The 25208-nt window shown below is 42.9% G+C and overlaps 2 protein-coding genes across 2 annotated transcripts in view; both read right to left on the reverse strand.

The window, feature by feature from the left end:
- Window positions 1–12322, reverse strand: part of LOC105384541 (neuroligin-4, X-linked) — a 111224-nt gene extending 98902 nt beyond the window's left edge. The window contains exon 1 of the mRNA XM_048626879.1: window positions 12103–12322. The gene's annotated coding sequence lies outside the window, so the exon portion shown is untranslated. The remainder of the gene's footprint in view (window positions 1–12102) is intronic.
- Window positions 12323–19485: 7163 nt separating this feature from the next.
- On the reverse strand, window positions 19486–22627 carry LOC119694596 (odorant receptor 13a). The gene is made up of 5 exons (XM_038121314.2): window positions 21639–22627; window positions 21474–21570; window positions 21072–21179; window positions 20453–20605; window positions 19486–19964 (listed from the first exon to the last, which is right to left on the reverse strand). Exons 1-5 carry the CDS (start codon window positions 22430–22432, stop codon window positions 19920–19922), a joined length of 1197 nt encoding a protein of 398 aa, XP_037977242.2. The 5' UTR covers window positions 22433–22627; the 3' UTR covers window positions 19486–19919.
- Between the last annotated feature and the right edge of the window lie 2581 nt (window positions 22628–25208).

A 25208-nucleotide genomic window follows, 5' to 3' on the forward strand; every position in this document is an offset into this window, starting at 1 on the left:
TCTTCATTCTACAGGTAAAAACTTCAAATGTTAACTTCGTATAAGTAATCACAACTCACAAGACAATACTTCTGTCATGGGAAATTGAGACAAAAATTTCTACACTGTCTAATGAAATAGTAATAGCTAAAGCGTTTACTGGTATACAAGGAGTCAGATAAGTACTATCAACCCTCCACGTGGTCCCGCCCTGACTCCGAGCCGCGGAGTTGGGAGTTAGCGAGGAGGCTTCAACTCCGCGCCGCCCGCACACGCAAATGAGAGGCCAACTTTGTTGTCAGACTAATTAATTTGGAATTTTTCGGTTAATTGTTTGCTCCGAGTTGTTCTGTGTGGAGATTCAGCGCGTAATTGTTCATTTGTGATGTCGCTGTTTTATGAAATTCAGTAAATATAATAATTCCACATAAATTACTAACGATACTATGTATTAACAAGGGTTATCTTTCGAACCAGATGAAGCACAGAGTAGTATGAAATATGCATAAGGTATAAAAGTTAGAAGCATGATTTAATCTAGAACATGACGAGTTTCCCCGCCACCGCGCCGCCGCCGCCGCCGCCGCCGCCGGTGGCTGCGCAACACAATCGCATACAATAACTCCTGGCGCCCCGCGCGGCCTATTCTCTCATTAATTACTGAGGCATTATTGTTATTAATTACAATTTGGGCCCGCGATGTAAATCACGGGGGAGGAGGGGCGAGGCGGGGTGCAGGGGGGGGGGGGGGCATGTTCAGGTGACGGGAGCAGCTCCGGACTCAACAAGTAGTAATATGGCATATTACTTTTAGAAATATTGAAGATCATGATTTCTTATTGGAGCGAGTGCCTGACTCAACCATTTTTTAAGTAAGTGTTTTAGAAAAATACTAAAGCGTTTGATCCATTGATGGTATAACTAAGTTACCTACTTTTAAAATCTACCTCTTTTGTTTTTACTATCCACTGTCCGGGTTTTTTCTTTTTTTAATATACATATATTTTTTTCAGACATCTATTTCTCTTTTACCCTTAATCATCTTCGTTAGCTAGTTCTTCAAATATAGAAATTAAGTAATATAATTACTTAGTACCTACTTACGCAATTAGGTAACACGAGTACACACATACGTGCACACAACACACCCACCTGTGTATATGTACATGTATGTATATGTGTTATACCTTATATTAGGTACTTGTCGTTATTAATGACTTCATTAAATTAACTGAACACGGCAAATACACGCGAATACACGGATAACTTATGGTTTGAACCTTATGTTACTACATTATCATAAGTACCTACCATAGAACCAATGATATGGTATTATCAAATGCACCCTAGAAATAATGATGGCAAAATAATAGAATAAAGTTAAAAAGAGCTCTGCAATTCATCACATTATTATATGTATATATTTTGCATCCATACATGTCTATCAAACATCATTCATCATAACTGAGTGTGGCTCAACACGCTACCATAAATTATTGCTACTATCAAACGGTTCCTAGAATCCTGTTTAATGTAATACCCTACCCCTAACAAAATATGTACATCAATGTTTAAACGATAGAGTTGTTAACTAACACGTACTCGCGCAGTAGTCACGAAATTATGATGAGTTATACTTAGTATATTCGCGCCATAACTCTCGTGCTTAGGCATATTATGTACAAAAATAAAAAAGAGCTATAAAGCTAAATCTAAATAAATGATATGTTTAGTTACAGCTTTCAGCTTCAGCTTTTAGCTCGGCGCTCGCAGATGTGAAAATTGCACAAAGACCGGCCACACTTGATTTGCTGTCCATTCTATTATTCCGCTCGACCGCCGGCTATACGGACATCCCGGCGCCGGTACATTAGGATCTACTGACCAAACAGTGCACGGACGATTTATGACTTAATTTGTCGGTGATAAAGTTCGGTTTAGAACGGAGTCATGCTGCGAGTTGGTGTCTAACCGACGCAGAGTTATTGCACAGACACAACGCGAGGCGTCCCGCGAGCGGCGACACGATCCGATTGTGATCCGACACAACACGGGTTATTTTACAATTAGGTACAAGGCAGTAGATACTGTTTTCAGCGACCGGATACCACAGTGATTAGTCATAGTCAGAAACATTATCACTGATGTGTCTACGACCTTAGACAACAAACACTAGCGCTTGTCACCGTCGAGATTGTGTAAATAAATTACAATCAAATTAACAACGGTCGCTAGAGCTGTATAAGATTTTTTTGAAAGGGTTTTATTTAGGTACCCTATGGTTAAGATTGCAACTAAAAAGTAAAATTGATGTTTTAAAATTGGCTACTTCACTTCACGAACCCCCTGCCTCCAGTAACTAAACCACTCAATAACAAATTACTTGTACAATGCGCTGCACAAAGGAATACTATTTACCAACTAATTTACAAATAATTTGGAAATTTCGTTGTTGAACAGACAAATATTGGACAACACGTAACATTGTTTGTTGATCTAACTATTTGACTGCACTAATTGTGGACGGGACCACATTTAAATTTGTTTGTTGGATGCGAACAGCGAACACAAGGGACTATACTGAATAATTAAAATCAGTATTTTTACTATTAAACAGGTTAAAGGCCTGTTATCCATATCGAAGGAGTCACTGTGAAACAGTGGATCAAACTTAACGAAGTAAACTTTTAAAAAATCATGTTTTGTACACTTTATTTCGTAAATTTTGTTGAGAATTAGCCCCTGAGTTACATCCTTTCTTACTTACTCTACAATTTTTGCAATATCCTTATGATTATAAGTTAAATGTTCCGTCCTAATGTTGGGCACTCCGCCCTCCACAGAGTTGTGGCTATTGTTTGCAGTAGCCGCGCTCACATCCGCGCATCTCGCTACACAATACTCGGCCTCAAACTCAAAGGAACTCTGTAAATCCCGTCTCAGCTCACACTCACATGACAAAAGGCTGAAACAATGCACAGACTTCGTGCTTATTTTCATTTATTAACGTGCATGTGTTTTTGGTCCGGTATATATGAAATGAACCAATAAACATCTATTACTATCTCTCCAAATATTCAGAAAAACCTACTCAATACTATTATTTTATTCTATTCTCTGTGGAGGTGAGACTGGCTCTCTTGAGTGGAACCTTTGTGCAAATCCCTAAGGTCTAAACTGCCTTCCTTGGACCATTTCCCACCACGCTAGTCCACTGCGGGTTGGATATATGTGAGATGTGCTAAATCTAGATATATATGCAGGTTTCCTCAAGATGTTTTCCTTCACCGTAAGAGCGATGGTACTATTTCTATTAGATGTTTCAGAGCCAAGTTTAATATCGCCTACCCAACGACCCTATGACGATTGCTACTAAGTACCGCCTACCTGAAGACCGCTACTAAGTGCAAACACCGCGCCTCTTCCACCACTCAAATGCGATATACGAAACTCATTTATCGGTGTTGGCAAATTGAAGGAACGTACTTCAATTAAGTAAAAACATGAATAACCTTTTCATTACCGACCTAATTGAACCGCACGAATGGAGGCTGAATAAAAGACACACGTAGACTCCAAGAAATTCAAAAAACGGAGCAGAAACTCTCTTTAGAAGAGTTGTGCGGTTTCCTGCCCGTCGTACTCCTGGGAGAAGGGGGGTCAGGGGGGGTAAGAGGGGGTATTCATTTAAAGAAACCCGGCAATAAGCGTGGTTGTAAATCGTGTGTACGGCGGCGGCGGAAATAGTGGCCATTTGGGTCCCGAGCGGACCCGCGCCGCCGCCGCCGCCGCCGCCGGAGCACTGCAGTTGAGAACATGTGCTGTTCATACTGATGTAACTATTGGTCATTGTATTGGAATTACAATACATGGAATTATAAATACACTTACAAAGAACAGTACAAAATACTGAGTTTTTTTAATGTGAGGAGATGTGAGGTATGAGCCGTTTTCCTTGACAGCTGTCAGTTGAGCTTTTGGGTAAGCCGATAGATGGCGTGAAAACGCAGTGTACCAACTGTCAAAAATTACATAGAGAGCAAAGAGTACTAAACTCAGAATAAGAACTCACTAGTTGTGATTAAATGTCGGGTGGTAGCGCGAGCCATCCTTCCGAGGCTCAGACTGCATGTGGCTTGGGATAGTGCTAAGTATTCTGTGAATAGTTCTACCTCTATGCGCGCCGTTTGAACGGGTGCTGCGTGCGAGAACTGATGAGAAAACTTGAAAAGAACGGCTGTACGCACAATCGCACTGAACGCTGAAGCAACAGTGACATCGACATCATAGAGAAAATAATACTACAATTCTACCTCATTGACAAAAGAATAAAGAGAGGACATGCCATATCAACGAAAAAAATGCGCTTACCTAAACTTTGGTGTCAATTAAAATGGCGGCTTTTTTCTTGAAAAATGTAAACAAACAAATTGTTTGACAGCTGAAGTACCTTGTGTTTGGATGTCAATCTTGGTCAATCAACATGGCGACCGATCGCAATGTTGTAATTTTAGGCAAAGACAAAACTACTGTTGTCCTTTTTTACGTACGATAACACCAATAAGTTAAAAAGAGACGACGATATATTTTTAAGTACCGATTTTTATGCCAAGTCCTCTTTATTCTTTTGTCAATGTTCTACCTACCTACGTCACTTTCACATTTCGTTAGCCTCACAGAATAACATATTGTGATCTGAGTGTGTTCTGAGGGTTTGAAAGTTGGTACAACCCCAGACAACGCCATCTATTTCTCCAAAAAGGAACTTTTTTTTTTTTTAACAAACGCCTCATTGAAATCTGCTGTCAGGTATGAATTCCTCACAGAGTCAAACATACACATAGTAGTATGTAAGTACCGAAAAAGTACATCTAAGGTATATGATTCTGTTTCTTACTTACAAACTGATTGGAAATCCTATGCTTACGGGCCGAGTGTATTCCCTGGGGCGGCGCAGACGTTCTGTGCCGCCACCGACGGCCTCCTCGAACCGATCTAGTCTAGAGAGGTCAGCCAGACCACTGCATGCCTACTTACTGCTTATTGCTGTGTCCCGAGAGATACTCAGGGTAGGTACAGTGCAATTAAGGCCATTTTGATATTGAATTAACAAAAATAGGAAGGGTATAGAATTACAAATATACTGGACGTTTGGATAAACCACCATACTATACTACTATAGAAACTTCAATGTTTACATTAGCAAATTATGATGTGTAATAAAGTAATAATAGTAACATCGCACATAATATACTCCACATATAAATAACGTATAAAATATATTACTTACAAGCTACTAAATAAACGAATTAACGAGTAAGTTCTACGTATTTCGAATTTTAACATGTATGGCGTGCGTACGTTACAACGCAGCAGGTTATTAAAAGTTAATTTCGTTTCGGCAAAAAGGTATATTTTCACGGAATGTTACAGTTTACGTGGAACAACCGGAGGAGCTCGAAAGGGCAACAACTAAACAACTAAAGCCGCGGTAATTAAGAGGCGCATATTGTAATGGATTGTGGAGAGCCGAGATTAGCTCCATAAAGAATGGAGGCTCGTGTGTGATACGTCAATGAAAGACAGTGAGTGCGCTCAGACTGGTTTATTGAATAGGAACACACACACATAGATACAATCCTTACATATTCCCCCTGTAAGCCACCAAACATCTTTAACAATCTATCTTAACTATTTAACTTAACTACGTAGGTATATTAAACTTATGTAGGTCACCAACCTTTATAATTACATTAACGACAGACCTTATGCATAACTGTAAATAACGTGTCTATACTAGAATAATACAATACCCTATAGCTAGCGGTGCGATAGGTAAGTACACAACATTCCTTAGATCTAAATAATCGGTAAACATTGAGGAATTTAATAGGTAGGTACTTACTAAACATTCAACTTGAACTTATATATACTTACTTAGTCTAATTTGATTTTATGAAACCATAGGGAACAAGATAAGTCCTTACAAACTATTATTAATACCTTTATCATATAGGTATTGTGCACCTACTTAGTACCCTTTGTATTTTTATGAAATCATGCATCTTACAATCTATTACGATACTTTATTTTTTTATAATTATGCTAATCGACGGTGACCTTGACATATATTATTAAGTAACGGTTCTCTTAGCCCGCTTATAGGCACGTAGTGCTCTAGCGGATGCGTCCGCGGGGGTGGCGGGTGTCGCGGGCGGTGACGTCACCGGTGACGTCATCCGCGGCGACCTGCTCGCCTGCTGGTCGGCTGGGGCCGCGCTGCCGGCCTGTGCCACAGCACCTACTCCCTCAGACGCATCTTCAAACGTCTCATCAGCCTCATTATCGACCTCATGTTCACTAGTAACCTTTGACGTACTGGCTCGTGTTAGCGAGTAACGATTCCTCGATGTGGGTATAATTTGATCAGCGTGCCTGCGCCACTCCACCCCACGACCCATATCCACCCTATACGAGACCGGTCCCGTCTGTTGCACCAGTTTGCCCTCGGCCCACTTTCCTCCTCTCGCGGAGTAGTCGCGCGTCATGACCGTGTCTCCGAGGTGCAGCGGGCGGGGGGCGCCGCCGGCGGCGTCCCGCTGGCGCTGCTGCTGGCTGTGTACGGTGCGCGCGCGGTCGGGGCGCAGCGCGTCCAGGCGGCCCCGAAGCCGCCGCCCCAGCAGTGCCTCTGCCGGTGACACGCCGGTCGTGGCGTGGGGGCTATTCCGGTATTGTAATAAAAATTTGGATAATGCTACGGCGACATCTTCGCCCTCATGCAAAGCCCTCTTAATACATTTTTTTATTGTTTTGACCGCGTTTTCGGCCGCGCCATTTCCTTGAGGTCTGTAAGGAGCTGTTGTGGTATGTCTAATACAGTTTTTTCTACAAAATGTGTTAAAATCATGCCCGGAGAAGGGTGGCCCGTTGTCGGTCACCAGATGGGAGGGCAGACCAAATCTCGCAAATAGGTCGCGGAGAACTTTAATAGTAGAATTGGTGTCCGTCCCATTCATAACTATAGCCTCCACCCATTTTGAATTTGCGTCCACTACGATCAGATATCTTTTGCCCCCGCAATCCGCAAAGTCGGCGTGCAGCCGCTGCCAGGGGTTGAGCGGGTACTCCCAGGGGTGCAGCGCGGCGCGCGGCGGCGCGTCCCGCACGGCGCGGCACGCCTCACATGCTCGACACAACTCCTCAATATCGCGGTCTAGGTTTGGCCAGTATACATAGCTACGGGATAGATTTTTCATTTTGTTCATCCCAAGATGCCCTTCATGTATCTCATTTAAAACCTGACTGCGTAGATTAGGCGGAATTACTATGCGATATTTATATACTATGCAATCCATATCTACGACTAGATCTTGTTTTCGAGAAAAATAAGCTTTCTCATCCTCACATTTGCTCACGGGCGGCCACCCAAATAAAATATAACCATATATTTTACTCAATAACTGATCGCGTTTCGTCTCCCTAGCCACATCTCTGAAGTCAATAGGCAACGATTCTTCAACTAAATTCATATAGCTATTTACCGCCACCACGCGGCCCTGCTGAGCTAACGGTAACCTTGATAAGGCGTCGGCCGGCCCATTGTTTTCGGATCTTACAAACTCTGTTGTGAAGTCATATGCAGCCAAACGAGCTGCCCATCTTTGCAGCCGACTTGCCGCCGTCTGTGGAATACCACCCTTCGCCCCAAATATGTGAGCCAATGGTTGATGGTCTGTTCTTAAGGTGAACTTGCGTCCAAACAAATATTGGTGATGCTTAGTAATGCCGAAATAAATAGCTAACGCCTCTTTATCTAGCTGACTATAATTTAACTCAGCCGCGTTCAGCGTCCGCGACACGCAGCTGACGGGGCGCTCGGAGCCGTCCTCGTAGCGGTGCGCCAGCACGGCGCCCACCCCGTACGCGCTGCTGTCCACCGACAGCACCACCGCCCGCCCCTCGTCATAGTGGGCAAGCACTCGCTCGCTCAGTAAGGCCCGCTTGGCCTCCGTAAACGCCTTTTCACAAGCTAGATCCCATTTCCAGGGCACTTCCCTTCTTAAAAGGTTATGTAGGGGATGTAATAACGAACTCAAGTTCGGTATAAACTTCCCATAATAGTTCAACATTCCCAAGAAGCTTTTCAACTGCGTGATGTCTTTTGGTTGTGGAGCACTGGAAATGGCTTCTACTTTGGCTGGGTCTGGCCTTAAGCCATTCCTATCTATGATATATCCTAAATATTTCACACTATCTTGCAAAAAACTGCATTTGCTTAACTTAACTGTGAGTCCCATATTCTTAAGCCGCTCAAGTACTGCTCTTAAATTACGCATATGTGTTTTGTGATCAGGCCCCGTTACACAGATGTCGTCTAAGAATACGACGGTCCCCGATAATCCTCGCAATGTTTCCTCCATCAATTTTTGGAATTTTTCCGGGATACATGAGAGGCCGTAAGGTGTGCGACGATACACAAAGTTCCCGACATGTGTTGTAATTGCGGTTAACGGCTGAGAATCCTCCGATAATAAGCATTGTTCGTACGCATGTTTTAAATCTATTTTGCTAAATTTATCCCCCCCACTTAGACATGCAAACAATTCATCTATTCGAGGTAGGGGATAAAAATCGCGTTTAAGTTTAGGGTTCACCGTAATTTTATAGTCACCACAAATACGTACCTCCCCATTATCTTTGATTACGGGGACTATCGGGGTTCCGTAGTCAGAATGATCTACCCTGTATATACTACCATCGCTTTCTAATCGGGCTAATTCCCGTTCAACTCGCGCCTTGAGTGCCAGCGGTACCGGCCGCGCGCGAACATAAATCGGTTCGTTATCAGTTATCTGTAGACGAATTTCTTGTTTACACGTTCCTAACTTATTAGTAAACACATCTGGAAATTCCTTACATAATTGGTTCACGAATCCGTCTTCCGTTATCTCATTTAAATTAATTTGCTGAATTTGGAGGGCGCGCATCCACTCCCTGCCCAGTAGGGGTCGACTACCATTTCTTATAATTTGAAGCGGGAGGTCCTTAGCGGTTACGTCCCCCAAGGTCACATTTACTGAGATATATCCGAGAGACTCGATTCGTGCACCTGAATAACCACGTAAAATTAACCCGTCCTTTTTTATAATTTTATTTGGAAAAGCCCTTTTGTAAAAGTCCTCACTGACGGCCGACACCCGGCTGCCGGTATCAATCTCACATTTAGTTTTAAGTCCATCGATCGAAACAGTTACAAAGTATGGTTTGTTACCTTGTTCTGACACTAGTACCTGGAACATGTCCTCTTCTGACTCTTCACTTAAGTAATGTTGCCGACCCGACTGTCGGCCACTATCGCGCACTTCTTTACACATCACTTTTAAATGGCCTCTTTGATTACACAAATCACAATTAAATTGCTTGTATCGACACTTCATCGCATGGTGTGGTTTGCCACACCGCCAGCACTGTGGGCGCGGGCCTGCAGCCTCGCCGCCGCCGCCGCCGCCCGTGTTGTCCGCGCTAGGGCGGCGCGCCCTGTAGCCGCCGCCGCCGCCGCCCGCGCCGCTTCGCGCGCTCGCATGATGCAGGCCCTCGCCCGCCTCGCCGCCGCCGCCGCCGGAGCTGGTCGCAACCCTCGTGTTGCCGCTCACCTCCGCATGCCGTTCTGCAGCCTCTAGAGCCAGCGCCAGCTCAACTGCCTCTTTATATTGGATCGATTTCTCCGCAAATATTCTGGACCTCATGGCCTCGCTAGCCAGCCCGGAGACAAATTGATCGCGGAGGTTTTCCTCGAGGTTGCTCGCGAAGTTGCACGTGGATGCCAAGTGTTTTAGATCTTGGAGATATTCGACCAGCGGCTCGCCCGCACGCTGTCGCCGCAAGCGAAACACGTGGCGCTCGGCAATTTCCGAGCGCTGGGGTTCCAAGTGCTCCGTCACCAACTTCACTAGATCCTCAAATGGTTTTGCCTCTGGAAGATCTGGAGAGCACAGGTCACACATGAGTGTGTACGTAGCTTCCCCTACCACAGTGATCAGCATCGGCACTTTTAACTCGTCTTTGATTTCATTTAATATTATAAATTGTTTTACGCGACGAATATATGCTGGCCATTGTTTTGAGGAAAGATCGAACGGCTCCAACTTCCCGATAGGCATTTTTGGTTTAGATTCGCGACTGTTCTCGAACAATTAAAATAGGTTAATTATTTATCCGCGCTCGTCGCCAGTGATACGTCAATGAAAGACAGTGAGTGCGCTCAGACTGGTTTATTGAATAGGAACACACACACATAGATACAATCCTTACAGTGTGAGGAGGGTGCGGGCACCGGCCGGCGAGTGTGGCCGCCGCGGGGGCTGGGAACCTATAGCCATGCTACTATGTATTATGTACACGTATTGTTTCATAGTTGCTTCTTGTGCTTTCGTACATATTATTGGAAAAATTATCTTATTCTTGATTGATCAGTTAAGTAAAATTTATATTTTTCATTCAGCACACACTTTTCTAAAATTGTGTTTCCGGAACTATTGTTGAAGAGCAGAGACAGAGCGACGCTCGCGGCAATACAAGTGCTGTCCTACGAGACACAGCCTGCTGCCTGGATCTAGGTCACGACTGGAGCTTCATCATAAATTATATTTCATCTTTTTTATAACTTGCTTTAGCTAACGGAAAGCTTGCCAGGACTGCGGAAAATGGAGATCTACATAGAGTTATTTAAAATACGAAAACTACCTATCTGATCCATGACCATCCATCAGGCCACCGCTTGTCCTATCAGTATAAAAATGACTGTGATCTCTACTACTTACTTACTTACCCAGCTACCACGTTTGTAACTTTAAAATCAAGTTAAATTATTAATAATATTTCAAACTACGGTATACATACCGAACCGAAATACAAGCAAAATACCAATCAACTACGTACGTAATCACCCGTAAAATTAAATTATAATTATTTATCAATTCTCAGTTCCAGGTGAGTGAACAAAGCGTTTCAAGTGATTACAAAAGTAACAGGAAAATCGCTAACTTTCGAGAATTTCATAATTAATTAGATTAAATTAGGTACGACAAGATTAGCTCTTGGAAATAGATTCATATTTTATTAAAATTATGTACGTACCTACTAGTTACTTAAATTTATATAAACTCATTGTAGGCAATCTAACCCTAATAAATGTTAAAGTGCTCTTGTTGTGAAACGTAGTACTAAGCTGCTACAGTAAGAAACTTATTTTAAACTTACAGTTCATAGTTCAAATTCATGACGAACATAAATAAGTAATGAAAAATCAGTAGTACCAAGGTACTTTTCTGCAAGCCTGAGATTTCATACAGTTGAAGCCAAATAAGTTGACAAACATAATTGAGAGGATTCAGTAAGAACTATAAATCTTCTCCGGTTTCAGAAAGGCACCTTTCATCTCCGTTTCAAGACAACTAGACCTAACAAGCAACCGTTCGGACCTTTCAGATACCTGATATAGGAACGGGTACCTCCGTACTGCCTCGCCCCGGGAGCGAGTGTCAGGACAGGAGCTGGGACACCCGAGCACCCGCACAGGGGACTCAATAACCGGCGTGACGCGCCCATTGTTATGTTAAACAGAAATATCTTCGCCCGATGCTGATGTTGGGGAATTTCAATAACTGCTCTTTGAAAACTTATTTTCCATTTTTGTCATGTAGGTAAACGGAAATTTAGTTTCGACTCATCTCATTTATAAATGGGCGAAGACAGACACTTTCAAAATACTTTAAGTATACAATAACATTGTTAGGTAGCGGAATGTTGTATAGGTACTTATAAATGCAATTCTATAGTTAATCCAGATCATATTATTAAACTACGGAACACGCAAGTGAGCCTCAATAAAATACACAAGAGAATAAAACATTCACCTCGATAAAGGTTTATTTAAATAAAGTATTTGTTTGTGCGGAGTTAATGAACAAAATACACGGAACGAATTTAAAGCTGGGACATAAATTGTGGTTTGCAGTTTCCAGCGGCGGCGGCGCTGGGGGCTGCGGCCGCTGCAGCGCGCCCGCACCGCTGTCCACTCAGACGCTCTTAATAACAGTTATGGAATTACAATTACAACATTACCTAATTTTGAATGAAACATTCAGCCACTCAAGTGTCCAGGGAACGCCGCACATTCATCACAAAACTCTTGAACTATCTGGTTAATGCACTCGTGATAATTCTTAGCTATTACACATTTCAACAGCAACTGAACTGAGGGCACTGTATAATTCACTGTCACAGTCACAGCGCGCGGGAGCGGCGGCGGCGGCGGCGGCGCGGGCGTGCGTGGCAGCGCGCGGCGGCGGGCGGACTGCCGGGCTGCCGGCCCGCCCGGCCCGCGCTCCCCGCCGGCAGCGCCTCAGGACACTCGTTACGCGGGAAAACTTTGCACTTTAAAGCCTTTTATTGTTCATCACTGAAAAAATACTGCATTATTCGAACAACACTCCTTTTGTCACTTTTTTCTTATATATTATCTAAATCTAAGTAAGTATAAACGTTTGGACGCAGCTTCCGGCGAGTTCGATGGATGTTCCGAGCTGATCAATTATCAACAGCGGCAGCGGCCGGGGCGGCAGAAGCTGCAACATTCATCTCACTCCGACCGGGTTACGGTTGAGTTTGAGTTTGTCATTGTTTAAACCAGTTTAAACATATAAATTTACTTAATTTCATGTGTAACGTACTGTATGTACCTACATTTGCACATAAGATACCTAAAGGTTAAAGATTCAGAAACGTTTGCTTTGTATACTTACTTACCTACCGTAAATAAGCCATCTTGTAATACCATAAGTACACTCAGTATGTTTCTGTAATACACAAATCGGTATATTATAGTCGTGACTGGCACGATGCATCGCTGTACATCCCGATGCCCGTGCATGCCGCGACACTCATTCATACTTCATCCGCATGGCTGTTCAGTAAGCGCAAGCCGGCGCAGTAAGGCAATCAATTGCAAATCTAACAGAATCGCGGTTCCTAAATTGGACTCACACAAATACATTTGTTAGAGACGTGCAGCTTGTTAGTATTGTAAATATGATCTTGTATTGTTGCTGCACAATTCTAGACTTAACTGACATTGTTCATTGACTGCTGGCTCTGCCGTAGATTGTTGGGACTCGGATTGATTATTACTTAGGTACATGGGTACGTACTGTTATGGTTTAAGTAAGGTTTGGTAAGTATATTACATAAGTTATTTGGGTCCTCATGAATCTATGATTATGTAGCAACTGCAGCTGACCAAGTTTGTAAGAATATTTATTAAGTTATCTGAGTGTTGCAGCGGCGTTGTGAGTATGATGTCCATCCTTGGCAACAGTCCGTCGGAAGACTCAGAAGTCAGAACTGCCCCTGAATCGAGACATAAAAACACATACAATTATTCGTGTTTGAAATCTTCGCATGAGTAAATACTTGGAATATTTTAGCGAAATAATATTTTCTTAAAGTAATAACTTACGTCACTTAATAAAGGTGTAATCAAAAACATTTTATGAATACCTCTACTAAATTCTTTGAATTTGTTAGTGTATTTTCTACGGTTACTTTGAACTATAAAATCATAAGCGTTACATAAATTTATCTTTCAGCGGTAAATTCACAATTTGCTTAAGTACTTACCTATATAAATATATTTTGTTTATGTACCTCCACAATTAGACAAAAGACGCGACGACTATTCAGCGTTTAGCCTTTAAAAGGAGTCCCCTAAATAAATATGAGTTAGTGCGGACGGCGGCCGCGGCGGCTCGAGACTACACAAATAAACTGGGTCCACTTGTGTACCGAGAGGTCCACCGGAGGACCTCGGTACACACGGGGAGAGTACACTACCTGTATTGATCTCTTCAGGTGTTTGTTCTCTTTATTGCACGAATGTATTTTCGGTCAGCTTAGATATGTAAGTGAACAAGTGGTGGAATTAACATCACAGCATTAAAAAAATGATAGATGAAATCAATTTGCCCGCGGACAGTTGGCTACGAGAACCGAGAGTCGTTTCATTCCCATTTCCCATGCCCTATTGATTTATACTATATTTAGTCGTACTAGTTATTATTCTGTGATTTAGGTAATAATTTAAGTACTTACCTATTCACTACTCAATTGTTTTTAACAATCATAATAAAACGTATTTAAACACACACAAATACGAGGAAAACATGTATAATAAGCAAATCATTCATCATTTATTTAGAAAGGCTATTAGCAAGAACTACAATTTCCCCTCGTAAAATGTCGCACACACAACTGTAATTTTGACTGCCCTAAACAAACCATATGAAATTGATAAGGTTTGCCTATCAACTGTTAGTTATTCAACAATAACATCGGCTTTTCTCAGAATAGGGTTGAGTTTGCTTTACATGCTATGATTCTCTAACGATTGTAGCATTTAACATGTTGACTTAAGTGGGTCGTTGACCTTTAGTGAAGTTTCTTAATATTGAATGTTGGAGAGGCGCCAGCTCGCGAGGTGGAGCCATGGAACAACGCGGGATCGGGTGGAGCCGCCCGCGCCGTGGCCGCGCCGCCGCCGCCGCCGCTGCTCGCGTGGGGCACCGGTTACTCTGAAAATCCGTCAAGCATTACCTACCCAACGATGTTCACAAAGCAGCAAACTCAGCATAGCAACGGCATCGCCAAAAACTGTAGTTCATAGGTATTTTTAATTAAGTAGGTATAGGTAGGTATTTATTCTCTTTTGGTTTGATCACGAAATAATAATTCTTCAAAGAACTAATTTCTATTCTATTCAAATTCCAATCACTTACTTTTAGTCCAGAGTAAAATCGTTTTAAAAATAAATAAGTGGTTCTTTACCTTTCTAAGACAAAACTGTTTCATTTTATTCAATTTGAAAATGTTGATTGAAGTTTGGTTTTACCTACAGCTACACCTACAGAGAAAACCCTTTTTAGTTCAAAATAATGTAAATCTTCATTCCTTTGCCGCTCGGGGTTGCTGATATTAGCTAGGTAGGGCCGGGGCCCGACACGGACAGGCCGGCGGCTCGCTTAGCGCCTAGTCTAGAGTCTAGCGAGTCACCTAGCGAGTAGCTTAGTAAAACTGGTAAAACAGACGTTCTAAAATCTTTAGGACGCACTGTTTACTGAACAGGTGTACGCTAGCTGCCGTACACGGACGCCTCATTTAAAGTACTTAATGTTCATATTTTTTTAAACTGATTAGTATGTACTTTTTATTTGTATTGATATAAGTGTTGTTTGTAACCAATAAGTTTAATGAATGTCTCTGAGTACGGAGCAGAGTAAGAAATTATCTAGTAGGCGATAAGCGCACGGACGGTGCAAAATATTTGATAGAACGTTTGATTTGCTAAGCTATTCGCTAGGCTCTAGGCCCTGCGCTAGCCGCATGCCTGTCCCCGGACACATACTTTTATTCGGATACCTCTGGTATTTAGTAAAAGTAAGATATTTTTAATTTTTTGTCAGATTTGTTATCACGTGACGTGCGGCCTTTAAAATAATATCATATAAAATTATAGGTATACCTACACTTAACAAAACTTGTAACGCCGGTTACTTCAATGGTGTGTATTACGTTAGCTAAAGCCTTAGCCAAATGAAACCAATATTACATGATCGCTAGTGCACCGCCGCGCACTCATCACAAACTTTTGAAACAATCTTATTCAATTTATCTGGTTCTACTTGGCAGGAGCCGCCGTTTTGTGACGCAATCGGTCCATCGGATCTTTCCTGCGCAGCGAACATTCATCATATGAATAATTTCATGACTATAATAATATACCTACCTATATACCTAGGTACTCTGGTCACATAATTTAAAATATTGGGAACTGGAAGGGTCTACTTAGATTGTAGCGGTATCTATAGGAGTATTGAGACCGATGTATACCCAGTCTACGGTACTGCCCTGCCATCTGAGTAGCCCTGGTTTAGTCTTCAAACTGCCTTATTGTGTGTTTTAAATATAAATTTGGGCAATTTTAATCAGCTTATAGCATAAATTCTTGCTTATTAAGTAGGTAGAGGGACCTACATAGCATACAGTTATATGCAAGCTCATGGTTAAATCGGATTACCGTCGATGCCAATTCTGTACAAACGAAACAGTGACATAAATGTATCAATTTACAATAATTACATAGTTGAGGCGCAGTGAGCCGTGGAGACAACGCCGGCCGTTGTTTATAACATTGTGTGCTGTGGCGAGGGGGAGGTTCACCGCAATGAATTACATTACATTGCTGACCCGTCATGTCGAGAACTGGTTAAATTTTATCTTTATCAGGATCAGTTTTTAATACACTACCTACTGAAGTATAAATTATGTAAATTATACGTACCTATAGTTCGGTCGAAAGAAAATAATAGTGAGTTCCCTCCACCGGCACTCTACCGCAAACGCAATTGTTTTTGAATAACTAAAAAACAGTGCAGGAAAAATATTGCATATTGCGCCACACACGGCCGCCGGGGCGGGCGGCGCGCCCAGATTCCCGCTTTCAGGTCAAAGGCTGTGTAGTAAAAAGTTTTCACCGGTTAGCCGATAAAAGGTGTCACCAACCACTTTGCGTTTAAAAGCCTTGAGTGCGAACAAAAACAAGGAACACCTCTTTTTATAGGAGGAGGCCTTTTTGCTGTCGCTCCGAGCGGCATGAGTAGGGGGGGCTGCAGTGAAGAGATTACTGTAGGCGCGGCTCATTCAGGGCTTGATACTACATTTTTATAACATTATAACTTTTTTTAACATTATTGTGTTACTTTGACCCGAGACTAGCTTAATCATTTGAGTACCTATAGTGCTTAAAATCTGAGAAGTGGTCTTTATTATCTTCAAAGCTCGACAGACTAAAGAGAAGTTGCAGCAACAGAAAATAACATCTAGTTCCTACCGTTAGTGTTACAGCCTTCACCCAGCAGCATTCAGTATTATGGGGACTTCCAAACGTACAGACAGAACACTTGTTCATCTGAATTATGCAGCAAAGTTCCGTCGGGGAAAAACCTGAACATCTTCATTTGAGCAAGTTACACTGAATTATACATGAGAGAGCGAGCGGCCGCAGGCTCTGGTATATGCATGTAGACTAGTTTATTTAACTGATATTATTAAAATGCAGTGCTTCTACCGCTGGATATGCAGCTCGGTTCAACACCCGGCCCAAGGACCTTTCCTCGTGCAGGCGAGAAGTTTCTGCGAAATGATTGTATTCTATCATACTTGCCTATTGTGTTAGACTGTCTCTGCAGCGGGAGCTCGCGGCGATATAACAACAAATGTTGTATGCTCCACGTCGAGTCGCCAGGACACAATAAAAGTACGATATACACGGTACTTAAGTTGTAACTACATACTGATTACGCCATACTCACTCCTACGCCACAACAATCATCACAGTAGGTAAATAAACAACTTTTATAAATTCTTCGTGTGTTTATATGAAAGGTGTGGTACTCCGTATAGCCCCAAGGTAGGTCACTGTGTGTGTCTCGGACGAAGCCACAGACCCGGTGACCGGCACATCGCCGCGCCCGCACTGTCCACCCGGCTGTGAGATCAAAGCCAATTCACCACACTAGCTCAACCATTAATACAATACTATCACAATTCGGCATTCCTTTGTTGCTCGGGGTAAGGAGTCTGTGAGTACTGTGCGCTGTGAGGATGGTGGAAATTTTAATTCAATCTATTAAAACTTGCAATTTATTTGTCATCAATTAACTTGTAACAACTACACCATCTAGGTCTATGATTATGTTTGTCATATACAAATACATAATTATAATACACAATATGGACGGTATAAAGGTAAGTAATCGCGCCTCACAGCTCACACGACAGCAGTGCAGTCAGCGGCGCTCATAGAGACACACACACTGGCACCCGAGCTTAAACCTCGTAGAGTAAATTGTTGTTTAAAAAATCCGCACACAGCATAAACTGAAAGAATGGTCCAGCACGTGAGGGGGGGGGGGGGGACGTGCTCCACATACTAACACCAGGTTTGGACATTTTGTTATAAGACAGGTACCACCGAGCGCACTGTAGTGGTCTAGTGGACGCGGGATGTGCTGTATGCACGTGTTGTTACAGCCAGCTGTTGTCCTAGTTTGTATTACGTACCTAATCCAATTGAACGGGTTTTATTGGGTTTGGAAAATTCTTCTGTCTAATATCTGATTGTCTAGTACCTAGTTACTTTATTAAAATTACTTTGAACCTTATCAGTATAATATACTTTAAAAAGTACTACAAGTACCTACAGTTGTTGTTTTACATTTTCTGACATCAGCTACATCGCACCCTTTTTCCTCTTACATATCCTCGCAATTGTGATTGCAATCATACACTACACAATTTACAGCACTTTCAAAGTAAGTCTCGAAGAAGCCGACGATAAAATATGTAGTTTACGTGCGGTGTTTCCTCCCGAGTTGTGGAGCAAGTGGCGGAGATCTGTATTTCCAAGTGAAATGTGGTGTCCCGGGGAGTGACCGACAGACAATGTGCTGTTGACAAAGTCTGCCAACAATGGCCGCCGCCGCCCGCGGGACTCGGGGCCTCGATTTTCGCACTCTCGATATCATCCAGACGTATACGACATACGTATCCAGAGATCGAGTTCTCTCATGAGCTAGGATATGTCGAACTAATTACCTATTAACGTGTAAATTTTTAAAATTGATTAATAAATGTGTAGGTATTTCAGTATATTTCTTCTTCGACGTTCGCTAGTCAACAACGACTTAATAATTACCTATATTATCTCTTGATTTAATTTATCTCGCATCTAAATTCAAATTATAGTATTTAAATCTCGAGAAATGTCGTGTGTGGAGATGATGTCGATACAGCGACATTGCCCCCCGCGCCGCGCCGCGCCGGCCGCAGCAAGTTGGTCCCGAGTGGCGCTCGTTAACTACACAGTGTCCGGGATAGTCCGGATTGTCGATGCGACTGTAAAACTTTATATGTTTTAGATTGTCAACACAGGAAGCTGGGTCGCGCGATAAAATATCTAGAGAGTGTTTTGTTTGGTGGTAGTTTGTTAGATATAAAGTAACAGTTACTTATATGCCTTATTCATATCACATCATCGTATGAAACACAATTAAGAAAATTTTAAGCAGTCGTATGTTTGTAGAATAGAAATACCACCAAGGTACTATAAATAATAAGGACAAAATAAATACTGTTATTACAAATTTAAATACTTACCTATAATAAAACACATTCATTCACTAAGGACACTAATGTGTCAACGTAAGAATATAAAGTGTTATGGTGTGTATTTTCTGTAATACGTAATCCGATCTGAAGAAAACATGCAAAGGACACCAGTATTATGTCGTAACGTTGATGTTGATACGCATAATTATGAATACGAGAGGTCATTATAAGGTAAACGTAGTACTCCCCCCCCTGCTACCCTCCTCCCCCCCTCGGGGTCTCGTTACGTCATCAATCTCCCCGCCGTATGAAGATTGATCGCGCAGTAATGTATTTGTACTTACTGCTTTGTTTGACTGTAGTAAGTCATTATTGTCAACAATCTCATACCACTATATACGTTTAATAGATTAACCTTTTACAATTTTTACTTCAACTTATGAGATACTCCAAGGATTTTGTTCTACATATTACAAATCAGACTTTTACGACATCTCTACCTATAAAAGTCACTCATGAATAAGTACAGAAAGACAAAGCGACGATAATTATTAATTAAAATCACAAACCAAATGGAACAATGAGAGCGAATTATTTTTCCTCATTATATTGAAGGTTTTACATAATTAATCATTCATAATAATTCATACTGAGAAAGCGTGGTCGGAATAAAGCAATGTTAATGTATTTAAAACAGGCATTAAGAAGAGATTGCCAGTTCAATCCTTTAGTAATGTGTAATAGCTGTAGGCTCCTTTGAGTATCTGAAAATTAAATTTATTATTTTCAATGTTATTACGAATAATACTGGAGTAAATGAGAAATGAATTTGTTATTTTCTTGCGCTTGCTATCAAATTCTCAAACTTGTATGCGTTTCAAAAGTGACCAACGCCACAGTCCGACTGCTGTATAGACTTTAGCATCAGTCGCTGACTGCCCAAGGCGCACCGGATAGCGGATACAAATAACATACAGAGTGTTGTTAAAAATCACCCGTCACCCCTGAGTTGCCCCCTTTCGGCTTACTCTATACCTTACCTTTTGACAACCATCTGCATAAGGTACTGCTTCACTAGATACGTCACTCGAAGAGATTTCATTCATGCATTCCTATTAAGAACTCCTTGGGACAACTATTATTAGAACTACATGATATATTTATAGTGACCTGCAATTCCCGACAATTGGGTCATAAACCACAGGGTCACTAGCCCGTTGCATCGTTATTGGCTCAGTCGACTACAACTCACGTTGATGAAGTTGGCGAGCGAGAGCGCGGTGAAGGGCCCGGCGGTGAACTCGACGGGGCGCGCGAGCTGCCCCGACAGCAGCAGCAGCTCGCGCCGGCAGCGCGGGTCCCGCAGCCAGCCGCTGTGGTACGGACCCTCCATCGTGCGCTCGCTCTAAGCACAACAGTGAACACTTTTAATGCACATACTTATTGCCGCCACCCCGCTAACGCCATCTATTGGTCAGTAGCAACAACACTCATAACACACTTTAAAATGTGATTGTTTAAATTTAAGATTTTTTTACCCTTGTTTTCAGATTAGCTAGCCTATTCACAAGCGCTATGATTAAAGGTGGCTTTGAAGATGAGGCAAGTACTACTGCGCACTATCAGAACAACAAGTGGTGGGTTCAGTATCACTCATCACGGAATGTGAATATATTTAGCGAGCCCGACTGTAAAGATTTATTTCCTACTTTATTTTATTTATGTACACTTCAGAATACCTATGAAACATTACAATATAGAGAGACATGCGGTAAGACCATTTTAGTAACAATTGACAACATTTGAGAATGTGAGTTAGATTGAAGTGTTGAGATTGTGTGTATGAGTGCGTGTCATGTGTCTGCTCGTACCTTAATCTTGACGTCGTTGCTGAGCCAGCAGAACAGGAACAGCTGCGCCACCGCGAAGATCAGGAACTCCGCCGTCACCAGCTTCTGCGTGCCGCTCACCGACGTCAGCTGCAACACCACACCACGTCACAGTAACCGATCAAAATGTACGATAAACACCATCTATCCCCTCCGCAACGCAGGGGGCTCTGCTCTCGGCATAAACGAGTTGGACAGGATCGGCCACCGATGGAGACCTACTCTTCAAGCCATCCCGTCACGGGTCAGTCTTCAGTCACGGGACCGGACGACGAAACTATCTAAACATAAACTATCTTATTATTTATAATGAGCATCATAATCGCGCCAAGCTTACGGGCATTTATCTAAAACCATATTTATTTTATGAATGTAGTGGCTGACCGTGAGCTGGTAGACGGCGGTGCACAGCATGAGCGAGCAGGTCACCACGTACAGGAACAGCACCGGCGACGTCAGCGTGTTGAACAAAGTCGCGTGCCTGCAAACAGTACACAATTCATTATAAAATGAAGATGAGGTGGAATGATCTAGTAGAGCTGCACTCACTCGATGAGGTCGACGTGCGCCTGGTGCAGGTCGCGGAAGCGGGCGGCCAGCGCGCGCGCCCCCGGCCGCCCGCCCGGCGCCCCCAGCAGCTCCGCGCAGCGCTCGCGGATCAACTCCAGCTTCGCACCGAAGAACACCATCAGCACCATCGCCATCGTGTCGAACACCGTCATCACCGAGTTGCCGTAGATCGTCACCAGGATGAACCACAGCGTCGCTATCAAATTACCAGGAAAAGTGGTCTTATCGAACGGCAGGTACGCGATGTAGATGCTGTCGATGACGTTGACCTTCTCCTCGGGCCCGCGGGCCTGGTACTGCGTGGTGAAGCGCTCCAGGAAGGGCGTGCTGACGAAAACGATGCTGGTGAAGCAGGTGAGCGCGGCGTAGCCGTAGAGCACGCGGCGCGCGGCGCGGGTGTAGGCGGCCACGCGGGCGGCGCGCGCGGGCGGCGCGTCCCGCCGCTCGGCCAGGTCGGCCGCCGTCACGTACTGCAGCACGCGGCGCCAGCTCGCCTGCCACACGATGCAGCGCCACGCCTTCAGCAGGCACACGGCGCTCAGCAGCATGATCTTGAGGTTGGACATGACGAGGAACAGGTCGGAGAAGGTGCGCGTGAGCTCCACCACCTCGGAGCTCACGAACAGCAGCCCCACGAGGTGGAACAGCGCCGTGAGCGCGCGCCCGCGCCGCGAGCCCGGCAGGTACATGCCCGTGAGCTTCAGCAGGAAGATGTTGGGCCCCAGCAGCGGCCGCCGCGGGTCCTCCAGCTGCGCCAGCGCGCGCCGGATCATGCTGGTGGTCTCGTGCCCGGCGCCGCCTGACCTTGTCGCGTCGGTCAGACTAGAGTCCGTCGCCGTGGATTAAGGATTGACCAGTCAAATTAGCGCAAGTGGCAGACTGCTCGGGGTACGTCGAAGGAAGTGGATACCGTAACTCCGCTCCTTTCGTGCGCCTACTGTGTGATGGCGTCTATGAATAAAGTCATTTCTAGTAGGTACGAGTATCTTCTATTAGTTGCCGGTTAAGCTATGTAATTACCTGGTTGATTTTTAATTCGTGGTTCATGAATCATTAACTTGGGCCAAGAATGCACAGGGTATAGGGTCGAGCGCTGCTGCCTTTATTCCCATAACATCACATTAATAGTTAAACGTTTATCGAACAAAAAAAAACTAAGTATGATAACGACCTGTCTCTCAGAACGATCTATGTATAAAGCACCTATACTCGCCGATTCTTGGTTTTCGATTAGAAGTATGTATTATGCCAATTGTAAAACATTTTTTAGTGTTGAGTAAGCAGTAACTAGGTAAGTAGGTAATATTAATCAAGAAATTTTCAGGGAAAGGGTTAGAATGGGTCTACTGATTTTGGTAAATTATTTGTGGGAGTCTATAAACGTTTCAATAGAGTGAATCAAAAATAAAGTAATTATTCAGGCTAAACTATATTAGATGGAAGCAACATAATATATAATGTTTAATATTCTTTTTTATCAAAATTAGTCTAGCAACTAACTATCACAGTGGGAAAAAATATATTTCATAGGTTAGAATTAACATGGGATTCCTGAAACAAATGTATATATGTAAGTGCAGTGGGCAGCGACATCGGTTCTCCTGCAGGTAATTCCGTGGTATCTTTTTAAGTCTAGACCGGCCATAAAGTGACATTTTAGAAATTATAATGACTGTAAAGTTTCCAAGAATTAAGTAATATGTTTTAACCTACCTATACCGGGCGGCCCTGTTTTATCGGTTTATTTTGTTTTTGTGTCTTCTTAAATGTACGCAATTTTAATTACTCGCACTAAAGTAATGAAGTAGTGCCAAAGGATTTGGATTGCCAAAACACAGTAGGTTTCATATTCAATCATTTTTCAATGAAATAAATGAAGTTTATACTGGGATACGTGAGTGGAGGGGAGAGGGGGCAGTCCGTCGGTTACGCAGATAAGTGGTGACGTCACAAACGGAATTTACATGAACATCGGCGTAATTGAATCCGAGCCGATCGACGATCACAGCCGTACACTGGATTCTGTTAACGAAGGATACAGCTGACATCCTTACTAAATGCTGAAATGTAATTATATCTGTCTGCTTGAGTGTGAGTATTCATAGTTTAGATTTCCGTATACAAACAGATCCATCCTTGGATAAGTGCCTACGAGGCATACTGTATATTCCGGAATTCCGGAATTAAATCTATAACTGTGACTAAAGGTGTAGTGAATAATATTGAGACTGAGATTTCATATAAGAATATGATATAGAGAAGAGATAGTTTTTCAAATAATAAGATGTTTATAAACGTTGACAGACTTCGTAAATCAGAGTTAATTGAATGTGTACAAGAACTCTACATAATTATAATAAATGAACGTAGGTATAAAGCAAGGTAGCTTATAACACAAGAAAATATAAAAAGTTTTTCTTTTAAACCTAGAATCAAATAACATTTTAAAAAGGCAGTAAGCAGTAACGGCTCCCGCAGACGTGGCCGGGTTCATACGGGCCGAGGCTCGCACCGCCGCCGCCGCCGCCGCCGCCGCCGCCCCGCACGTTGCAGGCAAAGCTGCTGTAAGCCGTTTACTGCCTTTTCATGGGAAAACGGAGATTTCATAGCAATTTCTCCGTGTAATGTTTGCAAATGTTCTCCTTATGAACCGGTTACTTTCAAAGCTATACGATGCGTATAATCCTGTTATGAAATAATACAATATCGTCGTGAATTAAGTACAATTATTTGTAGCATTAATGAAATCTTAATAGCTGATACGTTCATAAAATATACCAGATAAGAAAGCAGCGACACTGACTTCTCACTGTGACACTTCGGTCGAACAAACGATACGCTCGTGTACTCTTAAAATCTTTCACGTCATCTCGAATGACGTATGAAGGGTTTAAGTACCCTTTTCAGTTTGTCCATATACGGCGCGACCTAAATAGGGATACTTTACAGAGTGAGATTATGCGTCTATCGACACCCGCGTCTAACGCCGAGGGGGTCACATTAGCTACCTAAAATCGAAGTTCCGAAACGCTGATGCACTAGTTCCGACTCTATGTCGATGTATTTAGCGTATCAGTTGCATAACAGCTGTCTTTCGTTCGTTTATTATCAAGTTAAAGTAACCCCCGGGGCCCGGGAGAGATAAAGGGTACGCGACGTAAACCCACCGTCATACAGAATTTTAATTTTATGCAAATGTGTACGTTTATTATGAGAGTAAGTTTGTTTTTATGGAGATACTTGACTTGCACGGGGAAGGGAAATGTTTGTTTTATGTGTTGTGGAGCAGCGACGGCATTATAGCCAACATTCTAGATCATCATAATGAATATTTTAATTGAAAGATTCAAATTTTTTACTATTTTGCTATTTTTACTATAAAAAGCGCACGATTCACATGTGTTAAGTACATAAAGTCTAACTAAGTAACCCTCGAACTATCCCTGAGTTTACAGACAAGTTTGTGTCCATACCTTTGGAAAAGAAGCCTGCGTCCCGCGGGAGCCGCCACCAGGGCAGCTCACAGGCTGAAGTGCAGACACACTCACT

Source organism: Plutella xylostella, chromosome 4 (genome assembly GCF_932276165.1).
Source record: "Plutella xylostella chromosome 4, ilPluXylo3.1, whole genome shotgun sequence".
Classification (NCBI taxonomy): Eukaryota; Metazoa; Arthropoda; class Insecta; order Lepidoptera; family Plutellidae; genus Plutella; species Plutella xylostella.

Bases quoted from the DNA above. Each gene is read 5' to 3' on its own strand.
- LOC119694596 (XM_038121314.2), bottom strand. From the start codon at position 22,432: ATGATCCGGCGCGCGCTGGCGCAGCTGGAGGACCCGCGGCGGCCGCTG. The intron at 21,571-21,638 runs GTGAGTGCAGCT...TACTGTTTGCAG, and splicing joins GCGCACGTCGACCTCATCGA to GCACGCGACTTTGTTCAACA. The intron at 19,965-20,452 runs GTGAGTTGTAGT...TTTAATTTTCAG, and splicing joins CGCTCGCCAACTTCATCAAC to ATACTCAAAGGAGCCTACAG.